At 38.0% G+C, this 18384-nt stretch overlaps 1 protein-coding gene across 1 annotated transcript in view; it reads right to left on the reverse strand.

The window, feature by feature from the left end:
* Positions 1–18384, reverse strand: part of LOC117160256 (lachesin) — a 187529-nt gene that overhangs the window by 94610 nt on the left and 74535 nt on the right. Inside the window, exon 2 of the mRNA XM_033340900.2 lies at positions 12918–13102. Coding sequence (XP_033196791.2) covers positions 12918–12981 — 64 coding nt within the window. The 5' untranslated portion in view covers positions 12982–13102. The remainder of the gene's footprint in view (positions 1–12917; positions 13103–18384) is intronic.

Here is an 18384-nt window from a genome sequence, read left to right on the forward strand (position 1 = left end):
ACGTGCCTTCCAGCGCAATTTCCCCCTTCTGCATTTCCAATTACGCGGGGAGTTTATTAATTTTCGAAGATACCGCTTCGATGCTGGCTTCAAACGAAACTCTGTTCTTTCTCTAGGACAAAAACGAGAAAGAAGAGGAAAGAGGGATGATAAAAAAGAAGAGAGATATAGATAAAAAGAAAGAGCGAAGCATTATCAGTAATAGAGAGAAAGTTTTGTCGAGACAACAAACGGCCAGCCCTCTCTCTCTCTCTCTCTTTCTCATTATTTCTCACTCCTTCTCATCATTCTCTTATTAGTTTGCGTCCCGACTGTGTATCCCGACCTCCCACAACAGAGTCGTCCCTTCATCAACACGGGATCGCTCATCCACGTAAATACGGCGTGAGAAAATCGTTTAAGCTCCCGTACGGAAGATCCTTTGCGTTCTTGTTTAAGCCGAGATAAAAGAAAATACTGGAGAAGACAACGACACCACTCGTAAATGCGCCTTTAATGGCGGTCGTGAAAGATTATCCCACCGACGGGGAGTCGTGTGTTTCGTTATTTATCGTCAATTACGCGCGCGTGTAAGTCTCTACGCCCACAAGGCTGGAAATAGGGAGAGAGGGCTCTCTTTAAAGTCTAAGTTTATTCAATTCGTTCCTCGTAAAACCGATACGGCGAACTATCTCCTGTCTTCCGATTCAATTATGGGCCCCCTCTATTCGCCGATGAATTATTAAAAACTTGTGCTTGTCGTCACAAACTAGATAGCTGTGAAAAGTTCTTGCTTTATGGTTCGCGAGAAATATATATGTTTTTAATCAAACAACAAATATTCTAGAAGATAAGTTTCGAAGCAATAATTAGAATTATATAATTAGGATAGTATTTTTCTCTGTTAATACGCGATCATGGAAGGAATATCTTATCAACGGAACTCGAGCAGAATGTAGAGCAGATATGGAATTACTAGCATGAGATGCATTTCAAATCTACATCATAACACACTTATCTCGTAACAAAGCAACGAAAGTTATAAGCTTTGTAGCGTCACTGTAAAATATCGATAGCAATCATTCTATCCTTATCATTCAAGTATTTCTTCGCCCATATATTTATATGCGATCCACTCAGAATATCGATAAAACTATTGGTCCTCGGAAAAACCAGGGGCAGAAAATTTTCTATTCCGAATGCAACGATACAGAGTTTTATTACAATCAAGGCGATCAGTTCGGCGAGGCGGAAGCGAAACGGGAGAGACCGGATGACGATATAACCAGGAATGGTACGCGTCAGCTCATCTAGAAGATCCGCGACGTCGACGACAACGACGCCGCGTGATCCTGAGGCGCCGATTCTCAGGGGCACGATATAATTTCATAATCAGAAAACGAACGAGCCAGGAAACGGTTTCTCCGATCGCACGTGAACATCCTTCCAAGTGCGATGCCACGAGACGAGATCTCGTGTTAACCAGATACGTAGCAGGTAGGTATACAGTCCAGGATGGGAACACGGAATGAAACGGTTTCCGCCTGGTAAAGGAAACCGCATCCAACGATATTGCAAAACAGCCAAAAGGAATTCACGAATCTGCCGTTACCCCCCAAGGCTCGCATTATGATGCGATGCATAATGCAACGTGTGCACGCGGCCCCGTGCATCATACATAGCAATGTCGGATACGGATATGATTTCAAAAAGGATTTCCCTCTGTGTCTGTTTCTACGACCCTCTCTGTCTTTCTCCTGTTTCGTCCACAACCTTCCCTCCACGATGTGTGAGTATGTGTGTAGGTTTCGATAAAGACGAACTTTGAATTACGATGGCTTGTACATAGCGCGTTAGCGAACGCGAGCGAGCGACTTTTCGCGTTTTCGTTTTACTTTCCCTTTTGATAGCGAACTTGAGACAAACTGACGACGATCGCTAAGACGCGGATTTTGCTGATACCATTTTGTGAAATTTTAACGCGCTGTTCGATAAACCGAGTACTCATGCACTGGGTTAGATTAATAGACCGATGAGAACATGTTTAATGGATTCAGGTGATTTAAAGGTGCGAGGTGAATCGCCTGGAGGTGTAGCTTGAGAAACGTTTGTTGTACCTACAGCGCTAAAAATGTGGAAATTTTGGTGACAATTTTCGACATCTGTGGCGAAGTCATATTTCGATCAAATAATTTGACGATTTCACAGAATTGACTAATAAAGGTAGACAATTTAAAACATATACAGCGATAGAAAGAAGAAAAACAAGCTGAAAATGCAGAGAGTCTCGCTAGGGAGGAAAAGGTTAGTGAAAAGAGAGTATCCTGATATAGAAAAGGATTATAAGGAAAATTAGAAACTGGTTGAGAGGAACGTAAAAATGAAAGAAGTATAAGATAATAAAATAGTGGAGAGAATGGAGCACGTGACAGAAATACGGTCGGAGAAGAAAATTAAAGAATCTGAAGGGAGGAAATGTGTAATTCTAAAAAGCAACCGCGGATAACATTAGGAAGTAACAGTGACGCGAAAGGAGAGAATAAAAAAGCGAACGAAATGTGCAAGAAGATAGAAAGCGAGCTAAATAATACAACGGAAATTTCAATTGTTCCCCAAGAAATAAAGTGTATAAAGAAAGGTTTTATAAGAAAGAGCTTGATACAAAAGTTGTTTGAGATTAAAAAATGCGTACTTAACAAATTTAACAAGCGCCGTTACTGCGACTAAACATTAAAAGTGTTAACACAATATCTCGTACGTTTTATTTTATGATTAACGAATCAACGAATTATTGTGTGAACACAGATAATTTTTAACATTATGAAAAATATCCCCCCCCCCTCACCTCAAAGAAAACAGTATTTTATATTAATCTCAAATTTATACAATCAGAAAAATATTTTCTATTATTTCCTGGAAATTTCCAATTGTTAACAATAATTCCTCCTGTTTTCTATTTTGAAACGAAACAATTTTTCATTAAGTAACGTTAAAGAAAGAAGTAGAATTTCGTCTTGGAAGTACGTCTGCGTTGCATTTCCTAAAGTGGGTAAAAAAACTTGGAAAATAAAATTGCTGGCCGCACGCGTGACATTTCAGGCACCGAGTAAAAATAAGTACGTGAAGGGAATATCAAAACTTGTAAGCGAAATATCAAAAAAGCGAAAATTTTCTTCGTGACTCCGTGCCTGTAATACCGCGCATGGGACACTGAAAAATGACACGTCACTCAGCTTTAGATACTGACCTGCCACTGCTCATCCGATATTCGCACGCTTCGACCTTTTAACTTTTTCTCCAAAACTTACCCCGATTTTCAAATAACATATCATATACCGTACGCTTGATCTTCATAGAAGTTCTTTAAGAACTTTCAAATTATTTCATGTGCGTCGGTCTATTAATTGAAATTGTTATTGACCGATATCCATTCTGCAGAAGTATCGATCTGCGAATAGCTCTGTAACTTATCAAATTTCAGTTTCAATTTAACGAAAAATACTTACAATGCACATACACGAGTAACATAACTAGGAGCACGCAGGCTTTGATATGTCGCAAGTAAATTATTTTAGTGCACATCGAAAGGTTAAACGCGTGGCAACACTTTCCTTGACGAACGATTTCTGGGTGTTGCGTTATTGACACAGTGAAACATATCTCCTCGAGACGAACGCTAAACGCAGTTTTAACGGTATTGGTGTCTCTTCTGTTTCCCCATGCTATTCTCGTAGAAGAGGGTTGAGAATCGAGGAGCACAACAATGAAGAAGCAGAAGCAGAAAGAGAAACAGCGAGAAAGAGAGAGAGAGGGAGAGCGTAGCGCATACAGAAACGCGCGTGTTACGTTGCTTCACTGTTTACACGCATTCCGTTCACCATTGATCCTCTTTGCACGAGGCTAGGGGTAGTTCGGTTCCCGTTCCCATCGCTCTTGGGATTGTTTATAAGACTTCCGCTAGCTGCCGCGCTTTTCAAAGCTCAGCCCTATCGTTCGTCTTTCTCCTTTCTTCCAGATCCTTAGTTCCCTCTCTTTCCTTCTTTCCTTCTTTCTCATTCTCTCGTACGATCTGCTTTTCTTCTTCTCCTGCTCTCTCACGTTGCAGCAACTGGATGCCAGACAACAAGGGAGATTGTATGTATTACCTCGCCTGTCTGCCGCACGCTTGCCCCGACTCTTCCCAATCTACTTTCGAATCTCGCCACGACCGATACAAGGCACTACGCTCGCAATGCAATGCGATCAAATCGAACCCTCCTTGTATTCTGTCACGGACTTGAAATCCATACTATATATACAACTAACATTCCCTACATGTATGTATAGTCGCACGTACAGGGCATTTCACGCGTTATGAGTCAAATACGCAATAAATAAATATTCCTTTCGGTCAGTGAACGAGTATTCATCTTGGAGTTACATATTTTTAAATAATCATATTCACATCGACCTCTACATCTTCTATTTGACATACTTTTAAATGTGTAGCGGCACATGAGTTACAGTCAGTTGTCGATAAGATATCAACCAGTTATCAACTAATTATCAGCTATCTAATTAACGAGTCATTAGCGATCCTATTTGACGACGAGCGTCTTTGCGAGCATTATCTGTATACTAATTTATCATTTTAAATATATTCGACGGTTTCAACAACGAGCGATCTCGTCCATTAAACCTCACCGACCAACCGCCCTCCACATATGAACCTCTACAAATTGGTAACCCCGACGTGAGTCGAACATGACTAAACAACCTCTACAAATGGACATAGTTGATCATGAAAGATATAAAACGTGTATAATTGACGTAAGAAACTGTAAGAAGGTACGGATCTCGATCGTTTGCTTATGAGAAGTTCATCGAGCATTGCTTGTTGGAATTTTCATACATTGCTTACAGTGATCCCAGGCTGTGATATATTTTAAATTGTAGGATATATTTTCGAAACAGTCTATACACATCACTACGTATCACTACATATCGATGTAATTGTATAATTGAAGAAAGATCTGTAGCGCGTGATGTATACACATGTTACGTTTATGGTGATCTTTCGTGCCTACGTTAGTCGTTTGGTCGTCGGTATAGAGACAACGTCCCTGAACCGCGGAAAATTTGATGGAACTCGACGCAGGCTAGTGAACCATCGCTTTTATCCACGTCGGTCGCGACATCGGGGATTGCATTGGTTAGGGTAGATATCGGCGAGATATGATGGATGACGTTCAATGATTTTCCGCGCGCGTTTCAATCGAATCGTTATTAAGTCGGCTGGAAAGAGATGCCGCGAATGATTCCCTGTCGTTTGCTTCTCTACGAGCTCCGGATTTTATCTGGCGGCGATACGTTTGTGGCCGATGGTATTCTGCTCACCGATTCGAATTGTTTAATTTCGAAGATAGCTATGATATTTCAGAGATCTATTGTGTTTCAAGAGGAAAGTAATGGTTTTGCCACTTTTCTATTTTTTGAAGAGTTTGGCAGGTTGATTTTATTATAACAGGTTGATTATATAGAACAGAACTCGTCCAATTCGTTTCATCTTTTTTATCGATATTTTACTTGATTTCTTTCGTCCATATACAGTTCATGAAAATGCCACGGAATACTCTTACGAATATATCATATATGCTATATAAAACTTTTTAGAATTTTATTTACACTATACTGAGGCCGGACTGCCATTGACTATATTGGTAAAATTTCAAATCAATCTGAGAATGGACATGTAGATTAGTGGATATTTATTGCAAACGTATATTTAAAAAGAAATTAGTATCCAGCATGAACAACCATCTTGGACTTTCTTTCAAACTTTAACGATATAATCATGATAATCCAATCTCAGAACAATGTTAATGAAATATCAAAATAGTTTTTATAATAAAGTTCCTATAAATGCTCGAATGCTTTGTACGAATTTATTATTTGTATTATAGAAACCATTTTGAAATTTCATTAACATTGTTATGAGATTCGACTATTATGATTATATTGTTAAAGTTTGAAGAAAATCCGAGACCACTGCATGTGTTGAAATTGTATTTAAAAAACTTTAAAATTACTAGATTCCGATATAATATCATGATAAAATATGCGCGAAGGCAAAATTAGATTATTCTTCTATTTTGCGCCGATTTTTAATAAAATTTTTCTAGATTTCGAGATAAAATGATTTTGTGCATACAGGTAAACACAATCCTTTCACCTCTTTAATTAAAGCAGATGTAAATAGAAGCTTTCGTGGTATTAACATAAATAATGCCTTAGGCGTGTCAGGCGTACTTAATAATGTCGAACGTTGATTTATAACCGTGAAACAAGTTTATCACGTCGCATTATCTAAATTTAACCATTCACAAGGTGTGCTAAATAGCGTCCCATCCCAATCAAAGCGATGAAAATCGGGCTTAAACGCGAATCAATTAAACTCTCGTTGATAACATCTTTGAAACAACACGGATCTGTACCAATTTTCTTGTAAAATATGTGTGAATAACAGCTCGTTTCTTTCCTGAAATCAAAAGGTTGATATCATTTACTTTATGACATAGACAATTATATCGATCGATAACTTCCTACTACACTAAATGCTTTAAACAACGTATTTAATGAAAATGGTAAACGAATCAATAAACTTGTATATTATTTGCGTTGTGGTAAGATGGTTTGTTTGGCGTTAAATACATTAAGCGGGTTTCTCGTTGAATACATTAAAAAATAAATTATTTAATTTAAAAAGACACATTTGAATTTTATACATTTTCTACATGCCTACCTACTACAAAAGGACGAATAGTATACAAATTAAAAAATTACATTCCTTCCTCTAAATCATTCAACCTTTATCCTATACAATTTAGAAAACCAAAATAGCATAATAATTCTCTAAAACGTCATTTCAACGAACAATTATTTCGAGTATATGATAGACATTTTGTCTTTGTCTCCGTTACTTTGTCTGTTATCGAAGTAATCAGTATCGTTAAATAGAACAAAAATCTTTGTCAAACTGGACATTTTCACCGATTTCGTATTCACCCGCAATATAATAAGATTTCCCCGATGTTGACGACGAGTTGATGTCGTAACGGCGAAAGGGCTGCGACAATTCGTATTTATTTTAAACGGCGTGACCTACGTGTAACAATATTTCAACATAATGACGCGCGCGTTTATTATTTAAATTATGCGCAAAAATCTGCGGCTAAGAAGCGCCAGCTTCGCTGGCACAATAATGAGCGTGTCGTTTGAAAAATCGCGCAAAACGCTGCTCTCTTCCCGTTTTTGCTTTCATTTGCGATATCTCATTTTGCTGGAAGCGTTACGTTATAATTAGTCAATTATTGTCTATATAGTCAAATAATAATAAATTAAATATATTGTCTCCTGCGATACAGTTGTATGTTTAAAGAAGAAAAGAGATTTTCAAATTGATCATCGAAAGAAAAAGTACAGACAAAAAGTAATCTAAAAATATAAGCGTATCAGGAAAGAAGTATAAAAGTATAAAAATATACAAAAATATCGGAAAAAATTCTACGAAATGGGAGGAACAACGATAATAAAGAAAACAAATTTTTCTCTCGATTGCGATTTCGTTACAACTCTCTGTATCTCGCTTTGTATAACTCAACAGAATTTCTAGGGAAATTCAATAATATTGTCGGTACGGTAAAGTAACAACAAGGGGTTGCAATTCTCTTTGTTGAATTTCTCTTTTTTTCCAACGTAATGTCATATTTCCAAGTAATTCTACTTTAACACCACGTTTCTTTGTTCTGTTACGAGGCATCTTATCTTGATATGTAATTTCGCTATTTCGTTCTCATAACGTTTCTCTCTTCAATCCCGTTTGTTGGTTAAAGAAATTCCGCCATAACAAACTCTTTAATTTGCATGACGAAATATGAAAATACCATGGCACAGTTGAAAACATCAAACGAAACAACAATTAGAAGGTCTCTGCAGCTGATAAAACAATGTTAGGTCGAATGTTAGATTTTAAAGAACAAATGAAACTGGAAATAATAAAAACGTTCTATATTCGATAATCTGTGTTTTTCTCCACTGAAGGTATTTACGAGTGGATGCTTCGCCAAATTTAAACATCTCGTGTGTGAACGTAGAAGATCATGTACAGGGTGTCCCAAACTTACAGAATAATAATTTAATTGACGAGGGATTACAGATATTAGATACTTAATACGTTTTTATTCAAAACATGCATAGAAACAAAGGTTCAGAGAAGATTATCCCGCCTCACATTATAAATTCGTTCTTCGATTCCATCGATTTTCCATTCTTATTTAAGAAAAGAGCAAAAATAGAAAAGTATTGATGTATCTTCCACGAATCGTTTCAGAAAGTTGGACGAAATGCGCGGCGCTGCAATTCTTCCGATTAGCCAGCCACAAGAGCGGTAACATATGGTCGTAGGGAGGAAAAAACGGCAACTCGTAACTTTAATTCGTTTAGATAGGGGTATATGTAGCCACGAAATGGCTCTCGGTCGGGAAGAAGTAAAACTCGCGGATGCGTTTTAAACTTGCTTGAAGGCCTTGTATTCGAGCCACCCTTAACGAACGTATACTTTCGCTTTTTTTTCTTTCTTTATTTCTTCTTTTCCTGTTCTTTTCTTTTCCAGCAAGCTCTCGCAGCTCCTCCTTTCTTTTCAGCTTTCTTCCATCGTCCCGAGAGGAGAAAGCAGTGCGCGGGACTTGACCCTTCGTGTCTAAGGAAACCCAATTGAGTTCTGAACCGCAGTTATCCGATTATCACTATATACGATATATTTGTGTGGCTTGAGACGATGATAGCAAAGGCACATGCGTGTGTTAGTCTGCCGTGGCTAGGTTGCTTCAAGGTGGAGATACATTCCGCGAAAGGAAGCGAGCGATTAATCACGTTTTACTAGACTTCGAGCTGAGCCAACCAATTTGCCCGGAAAGGTCGTTGTTTTCAGATAAGAGGGCGAGAGAAAGGGGGAACGAGAGACAGCTAGTGTTCCCATGGAACAATCGACGAATCCGACCGTGATACGGAGTATGGACAAACAATCTTATCTACCGGCCAAGAGATAGGACTCTCAATTTCTACTCCTCTCTCCCTCACACTGTCTGTCTGTTTGTCTGTCGGTTTGTCTCTGTCTCTGTCTCTCTCTCTCTTTCTCGGTTCTTCCTGCTCTCTCCTTTCTCTATGTTCCATGCTCTCGGTTCATGCTTCCATGTTCGAGTCGTTCTACGTCCCTCTCAACGACACCGATTCGAGACCCAAATCTCTTCTTGGATGGATCCTGTAGTTCCGGATGTCTAGGCGGGAGCGACATCCTGTCGTGCCACATAGAAGGATACAGTTTATCGTTGTCAACGGCGCTGACTGATAAATATTGGCTGACGACAGTATCGCCATGAAGCAAACAGGTGTTCCAGGTAGTGGTAATAAAAAGGAGAAGCTGCCACATTTTTTCGATATTATATTGGAAGATTTGGCTGGTGAACATTTTTCGCAGGCACTTCTAATCTCTTCTGTTACAATATCGATACACGGTGACAGGGACTGCCAAGATCAATTTAATAAAAGCATGACGATAGTATACGCCTAGATAAACGTATAAAGTAGATAATAATGCAGAAGTGTTAAATTAAGTTCACGATGAATTTCATATTTTCTGAATTGTTGTATGTGAAGTAAAGTGTACATTTTAAAAAGCCAAAATTTTGAAGGATCTAATATAATGTAAAATCGGAAGTTCGTCCCAACGTGAGAGGAGAGGACTAGATAAAATAAATAAAATTTTTCGATGAATACATGCATCTGAATCAATGTGGCTTGATACGTAATTATGGAGGAATGGACTGAAAAACTGATGAAAAACTGATAGACAATTAGAGAGAAAGAGAGAGGGCGTGAGGGACAATAAATGAAATCACATAAATCGCGTTGTAACAGTTTAGTTTAATTGCATTTAATAAATATTTTTTCCTCACGCTGTAAATATATCTATGATGAATTGAAAATTTTCAGTACAATCATATTGAAAACGAATGAAAATTAGTTATTTCTGTACGATTCGTTTACGAAGATTGCTCTTCCACGATCAAAAGGAAATCAAATAAAATTTATATTAACGATTGTAATCCACCGTCAGATTAATTGAAAATTCTGTTACGTCTATATGTACGATATCAAGCATAGAGCATCTTACGTCAACATCATATTGCAATCAGTGTTAGGACTGTTGAATTTATGGTCGACTAAATCCACAAATTACTACTATGCAAGTAGTTGGTCTAAATGCAACTCGCAGCCGTAAACATAGATACTGGTATTTACGCCATACCAGGTCACGGTGGAGCTGTTCAGCAAGTCTAACGTTAATATTCGGACAAACCAAGATCGCTTTTCTTGCACGACAAATATGGTTATGTAACAATAATTCGGCATTGCGATCAAGTATTGGAAAGTTTAATGAGAAAAAGACAAACGATTATAGTACACGAGGAACGATATATCGCTGTTCAATTGCGATAGATACCTGTTCATTGTTAGCTATATTTACATATCCAAGATGAATCATATTATCCACATAATGGTTTAAACAAGAATAATTTCTTATCATCGAAAGCTTGGCCAGGTTTTCCAGCTAGCATTTAAAAAAATGCAGAAACAGATGCACACTTAACAAGATAGAAGATAAAAATACAAATGTTTCAAGCTGTAGTAACGTTGAGAATGGAAATGTGGATGAGAATTCGTAGTCTGCAACGAGGAACGTATTTGAGGAGAATGGCAATGCATTCTCGTTAGTCAAGCATAATTTAAACTGGATAATGGGTGATTGACGTCTGAACGAGGAAACTCTCTCAGCCATCCATCCCTACATCTGATTCCGATGTACAAACCTAATCACATTCGTAGGATAGAGGACGAGAGAATGAAAGGAACGAATAAAGTAACAGCGAACAGCAGTTACCTGATTTTTGTATCTTTATCAATCATTTTTAAGTTTATACGCTTATTTTGCTATTAAATATTGCTTTTAATGCGGTATTCGTTGTACTTTTTTCTGTGAATGTCGTATTATCAGCTACTTAGAAATACGAAAACAACAGTTCATCAATGGACGAATATTTACTGTATTCCTATTCAAAAGAGGAATTACGCTGTAACAAAGACGCGAATAAATTATTACGGCTACAAAGTATTAAAAATATTGTACGAAAGGAGAGGCAGAAAGAATTTCAAAATTACGCAACAGAGTGATGATAATCTGATCGCGAACCACTCGTTAGAGCTTCTTAAGTTCATTCACTCGTACCGTTAATCCACGCTTTGTTCCATAGAATATCCGCGACACCGTTCCAGCAGACAAATCGCTGCTAAATTCTGTTCTCCGTAAAGCTTGGCTACACGCCAATGTATCCGACACCATGCAACAAACTTATTTAATTATTTTTCAATCAAGAAAACCCGTTGTCGAGATGTGAACGGATGAGAGAACCAGTTACCCTAAACTTATTTAATTATTTCCTCTTTTACCTTGCACGACGACACTCGCTCGTGTGACGCAAAACGATACATCGTTCGTAGTCAGTTACCATACCTATTTTTTCAGGTAATGTTATTCCGTTATGGGACGCCTCATATAGTACATAGATAGTCTTCAGATGTAGTAAAAGATCGCATACAGAACGGAGATAAACTATCCAGAGACACTGGGGAAATGGAAGAGAGAGAGAGAGAGAGAAGGAGTAATTTATTTTCTTCGTTTCTTCCGCAAATTAAACAGGTCGACCGAAAGAGCTCGATTCGAATTCCATAGGATCGGGTTGAATTCGTGCTAGAATTTCCGTGGAAGGGACAGAATCGAAGGATACGTCTGTGAGAATCGAAGGATCCAGCCGCAGAACCTGTACATCTGGGTGAAGAGCGTAAGATTCGAGATCCGGAAACGGTAAATTAATTCGCGAACGACAAGCCCAGTCGGCAAGCCCTATCGGCCGTCGTTTCTCCCTCGGTTTCAGGGAATAAACATCAACGGCAGAAGTTGACCGGCGACCGGGAACGACGTCGCTACGATGTCGGTTTCCAGGTCCCGGCGCATATCCGAAATTCGTTCAGCTAACCGTTCCCCCTTGGCTCGTGTTTGGCACCGGGTTTCCTACCTCGTTCCTCTACCTCCGTTGTATATCTGCATCGGACGTCGCGCGTCGCGCAACCACCGGGATTTCTACATTCGCTATATACCTAACTGTGTCGATCGCAATCCGCGAACTGCTGCGATGCGAATTGATATCTAATTCGGGTCCCGGTGATCTGCGAAATTAGCGGGCTAACTGCTTTTGCACCGGGGAACTCTCGGCCGATTGCGCTCCAATTTCGAGTTTACCGAGAACTGTTTGATGATTGACTTCGACGCCAGAATCGGGAAACATGCTCGATTCGCTTCGCCGCAAGAAGTGTATTCTGTTTCTGCTTCGTTTTCTTTTTCCTTTTCTTCTTTTCTGTTTCATTGTAGGAATTGAAATGTATATAGCTGTTGAAATAAATTGAGCAAGCAGAGGTTTGAACGATTTCCGATTTTCGTAGTGAAATTGAGATTTTAATTTATAGGTCCTTTTAGAGACTGCAATGAACATTTATTTAAAAGAAATTCGATTCATCCGATAGTGTCTATGGCATTTTGTACGTATTTTCCCTAAACCACAATATATTTTTTAAAACAGTTTGAATTTAATCATCGCATCAATTGGAAAATTATTTCACTGATTGCGAATATAATTTTTATTTTCAGATAAAATCTAACCAAACGAAATTTCTATTTTAAGAATCGTTTATTTCTCGTCCAAACCATCAGCGTCAGGTAAAATTGTCGACCTGAATCGGACGAAAGACAACCAAAAGCAAACGACACCGTTAACTTTTTCACTCACCGATTGGCACGTTGACAGCAAAGAGAACGACAAGAGCGCGATGGCAGAGCATTGTGCACTGCATGGAAAACGCGATGAATCGTCGTCGTCGTCGGTCGGTGGAACCAGCAGCTGTTCCTTTATCTACTTAACGCTGTCATCTTCCGCGAGAACCTCTGTTTCCAGTCTTCTGACGCATAGCATGCCTGAAACAATGGAAAACCATGGTTAAACACATTCGTTAATCGTTATTCTTTTTTCTATAATGTGAATATTTCCGTGGCTATCCCGGTTGACAGATTGAATTGGTTGGTTCGATATTCGAACGCGTCTATTTTCGACGAACGGGACAGAACTACACCTCGCCATCGTCGCGCTTTATCGGCCGTTTCCACCGAGCGAACTTTCGACTCGTGCAGCTTTGCATCGCAAAATTGACTACCCTAACCACTTCCATCGTCGTTATCTGGCCTCAAGCTGCTGTTTCTCCTCGATGACGTTCGATCCTGTTCCGCGAAACTTGACTAACAGCTCGGTCAAAGACGAACTCCGGTTGATGTTTCATGGGACGTGGATCGATCGCTTTGTTTCCTAACCAAACGACGTGTAATTGTTCAGAAAAATTTTGTTTTGTGTAAATTTGTATGTCTATATTGCGTTGTTATATAAAACATTTTGAAGTTTCATTAGCACTACTAAAAGATAATGATAAAAGGTAGTAGCATAGATTCAAAACAAGAACATTTGGCGTATCTAATACTATTAACTATTAATAATACCTTTATACCCTCATGGCGTCTTTTCGCTCGAGATATTTATATTTCTATATTAATAAATATTTATATTATCTAAATCTATATAAATATTAATTTCGTTCGATCTTGTTGCCGACAAAATTGTTATCAATCTCTATATGTTGAGCGGTATCGAAAAAAACGGCAAACAATAACAAGCATATAAAAGAACATATTCTATCAAAATGCACTCATCGAATAAACGTTCTTCGTTTACATCGATCACGGTCGATTACTGGACACTGAAAAGCACGTGTCTATCCGCAACGCACGTTTATTCGGCAAAACGAAAATCTGTAACGTATGGCTATTATTGAAATTGTTGTCTGACGGTATTCGGCGAGCGTGTTACGATTCCCCTTGCCACTGGACTAACGCGAGATTGTTAATTTTCCATATTCCACGGGACATGCGTTCACGGCGTTACGTTCCGCTTTGTGCACACCATTGAACAGATTCGTGGCCTTTCCGTTCGACCAACACGTGTAACAGTACTGATACGGTTTCGCGTACGATTTCATCCTCGATAAAGTATTTGTAATTCTAATCCGCGATCTAAACGATCGACAAAGAGGTAGCGTAGACTCGTTTCCGCGTTATGTATATCGTCGAAAATTATTTTGTATAGTCGTGTCGGCGACTTGATCGTTCATATTGGTTCACGCGTCTACGTGACAATAAATTGTTAATTACCATTGACGGTAGTTTGCTTTAAAGCATGAACAATGTAACGGGCGTGTGCCGCGACAATTTTACCAATTCGCGCGACATTGATTTTCAAAGTGATCGACGAAATTATCTGGCCCCACGATTCACCGTTGCTTATTCGATTTGCAAGCGGGTCAACAAGTCTCGTTATTAGCTCACCGTGCCTGACTATTGTGCGGATATTTATCGATTTCGTACTCGCTTAATTCGTTTGTCTCTAGTGCTTTTGAGAAAAGATTCGGAAGGAAAAGTGGCTGTGACAGTTTCAAAATCAAAGATTCCAAAACAATATATAATAACAATTGCTCTTGAAAATAATGAAGAAGAATTTTGTTTTTAAAGTATTGATATTTATAGTATAATCGAAATAGAAATGGCAACTTTTGATAACCAATGTATCTAATTTTCCTCGTTCATTAAGGAACGCGTTAATACTTGTATATTTTGACAAAGGTAATAACCAATTGTAAGTATGTAAATTATCATTGAAAATGAGCTATTAGTCGTAACATGTATCTAGTCGACAAATGAAATGAAAATTTTAATAGTGAAGTAGATACGAATTAATTTCTCAAAATACTTTCTCAGAGATCTGTATCAAAATCTCCTTATAAGTCGCATGATCTTACAACATACATATTGGGTTGGCAACTAAGTGATTGCGGATTCTGCCATTAGGTGGTATTGACAAAATCCGCAATCACTTAGTTGCCAGCCCAATATATGGTATCTTGATAATTATCGTCATTACAAATCGAAACCGAAGAAAAAACAGGATAACGATCTGTAGCAGCATATGAGCGTAGAAAAAGTCAACGGAATATTCAGATCTGGGACAGACCCATATTATTGTACCTTTGAATACTAATGATTGTTTTGGTCTCACAAGGTCTAAAGGCAAACGAAATCGGGAAAGATTGTTATTGCTGTTTCCTGTAATCTTCAGCTAGAGTTACACAAGAAGGTTAACTTTTTGTGGTAACGCCTGTCGATATAAATGTATGAACGTGCTCCTTAGGGGATTGATTGATTATTATCCTTTCTGCGATCGACAAAGTAAATAGTATTGAGCAAGCGACGATTATAACTGGCTTACACTATCTCTTGTACTTATACGAATTTTACTACGACTGACTAGTACAAATTCATCCACTCGTTTCTTATCAAACAACCTACACGTTTAATACATCTCAGATCTATCCTCGAGGCGATTTAAATAAGTCGGGGTAAACGTATACTATGGAAATTTGTGAAGCGCATGCGACAAGAAAGGTGAAGTTAAATGTAAATTGTAAAGCGTAATGTATGTTGCAAATAACTGACGGCGCTTGTGCGTTATACTGGCACGGCGAAATTATTTAAATTGTAACGTACGGTCTAACTACAAATAAATTACACGGTGAAATGTGTCGCGTGTCGACGAATATAATACCTCGTGAAACGTGCTAAGTTTCTACTGCATGTTAGACATACGGAGAAGACGATACCATAAGTTATATGAACATAACATCGCGTGATTATTGCATGCAATATTGTTCTTGCAATGGAGCCAAAAAGTTAATACGATGCGACAGTTACTTATTACTGAAGATTACAGAAATAAATTAATAAGTTTACATTTGTACTGCTTGTTGCATATTGTTTATAGTATAGATGAAATTAAAATGGACATTTAAATTACAATTAAATTTAAATTTACAATTACAAATCTTACAATTACAATTTCTATCATGTACAATTAAATGTACAATTAAATGTACAATTTCTATCATGAGTGAAACATTGTTATTCCGCGAAAGAAGAAATGGTCTCACGTTACAAAGTGAGATTCAATTCGTTTGAACTGCGAACATTCGAGGGAAAAGAACGAGAGCAACTCTGTCCAGCCATCGTTATACGTATGTTCGATGGTTACTTTGAGCGCCGAATCTCTTTATAATAGAAGAACGAAGTCACTAGTGCAGCCTTACAGTTAACGTTTCCCCTAACTTTGAATTTTTGACATCGTTCACATTACGAGAGAATCTTCGACAGAGAAGCTTATAACATTTATATCAAGATTCTTCATCGTACAATCTTACTTAAAAATGTTAGATAAAAATACCTATTATCGCTATAAAATTATTATAAAAAGTTATAAAAGATCAAAGTAATATAAAAATTGCCTAATAACAATGGCAATAATATTTCAATGTCACAATTTCACGATATCAAAATTTCATTATCAACTAAATTTGGCCGAGAAGACTTCTAACTATCTATCGAATATGCGACTTTCGAGTAAAAAATGAAATTCAATTTCCACGTGACTCAAAGGAAAATCATATTGGGCGCACTCCATGCTGGTGAAAATTTTGATGGCAATATTTGTGAAACCACTGATTCCTACGTACGTCTCCGCAGTGATGGGACGACGAGGCGACGTAAAATGCGAAACACGGAACACGAAATACTTCAGTTCGTTATTGGCAAGGTAAAGCCGATCTATACCACAGCAGAAATAGCGGCGGCGGATGCAGTACCAGCACCACAAGCAACTTTCACGCAGACAGCTGAACAAAAAGAGTCGGCGAATGGGGTTAACTTTAATTTACATTTGCTTCTACTTATGTACTACTATATCTATTTACAATGCATGTATGTGCGTACATATCCTTGTCGTGGTGACTGCTGCGCGACCACCAGCTGCGAGTGTCTTGAGTTAACAGTAAGACAATTTCAAAAGACAACTCTTCCTTGCGGAAACGCTTGCATTCCGGTGCATGTGCCTATTAAAAGAACGTGTATCGCGTACCTTTCCCTTTATTTTTTTCTTTTTTACATGGTTCACAGTAACTATAAGAGGTCAGTGATTCAAGATATTATTGGCTTGTCGAGAAAGTTCGTAACGAAAGGTAAAATACTTAAAGGATTTTATAGAATATTTACGATGACTTTTTGCGAGTTATTGGTTAGCTGCATGATCGCTCTCCTGAAGAACTTCTCGTCCTTTTTAGCAATCGATCGCTTCAAGTGGTTTTAGCACTGTCCTAAAATGTTCTGTATCTTGTCATTATAAAAAAGTTTTTCGTTGAAAAACGTCTTTGCTATTAACCGATCTCAAACTTTTCTCATTAATTGCCACATTTAATGTTCAACTGAGGAAATTCGTCTCAATTTAATACTTTGTTATTTCACATTTCCCAACTTTAAAAACGTTATGAACTTCCCGAACAACTTAATATTTTAACAAACAGTTATCTTTACCTTCCTTCCTTTAGTGCAGCGAAAAATGATGATAACTGTGTCTAGATATACCTCAGAAAGGATACATTTGAGGTTTCTTTTAATTGAATTATACTAGGTACAATCACCATCTTCTTCTTCTTTTCTTATTTTTAAGACAGTAGTAACTGATATTCGACATGAAATACAAAACTCCGAGAAAAGAACAACGTGTCGAACAAATTTCCTACGTTTTTCATTCGAATAGAGAGCGAATAGAGCTGGAACTTCAGTTGCTTTGAATTATTCATTAATCGCTAGAAGAATTCATAACTCGATCTACCGGTACGTGTCCGAAAAAAGAATTACTGTAAAATATCTTGATTCGGTTTGCACTTAAGAGTCGTCCATGTTTGAAGCAACTTTTCATTCCGCATTTTGCGAAACTACTTGTAGGAATCGTGCCGCATTTGCATAAATGTTATCTTTCAAACTGCAGTTCTTCCTCAGCGACGGTTTTACTTTCCGCTTTCTGACAGTTGGAGTGAAAACCCGTGTTGTTTACGATCTGCTAAATAAAATGCAAATAATGTGTCAAGATATACATATACTTTGTGATTATCGATCATTTGGACTCGAGAAAATAAAATACATCTCTTTCGTTCAACTAACATCATCTTCTATAAATGTATTTTTCTTTGCATTTTATTTCGTAATTTGAGGAACAGGGATCTATGAAAAGGAAACCGTAGCAACACGCGTTGCACGTGTAACAAGGGCTA

Source organism: Bombus vancouverensis, chromosome 6 (assembly GCF_051014615.1).
Source record: "Bombus vancouverensis nearcticus chromosome 6, iyBomVanc1_principal, whole genome shotgun sequence".
Lineage (NCBI taxonomy): Eukaryota > Metazoa > Arthropoda > Insecta > Hymenoptera > Apidae > Bombus > Bombus vancouverensis.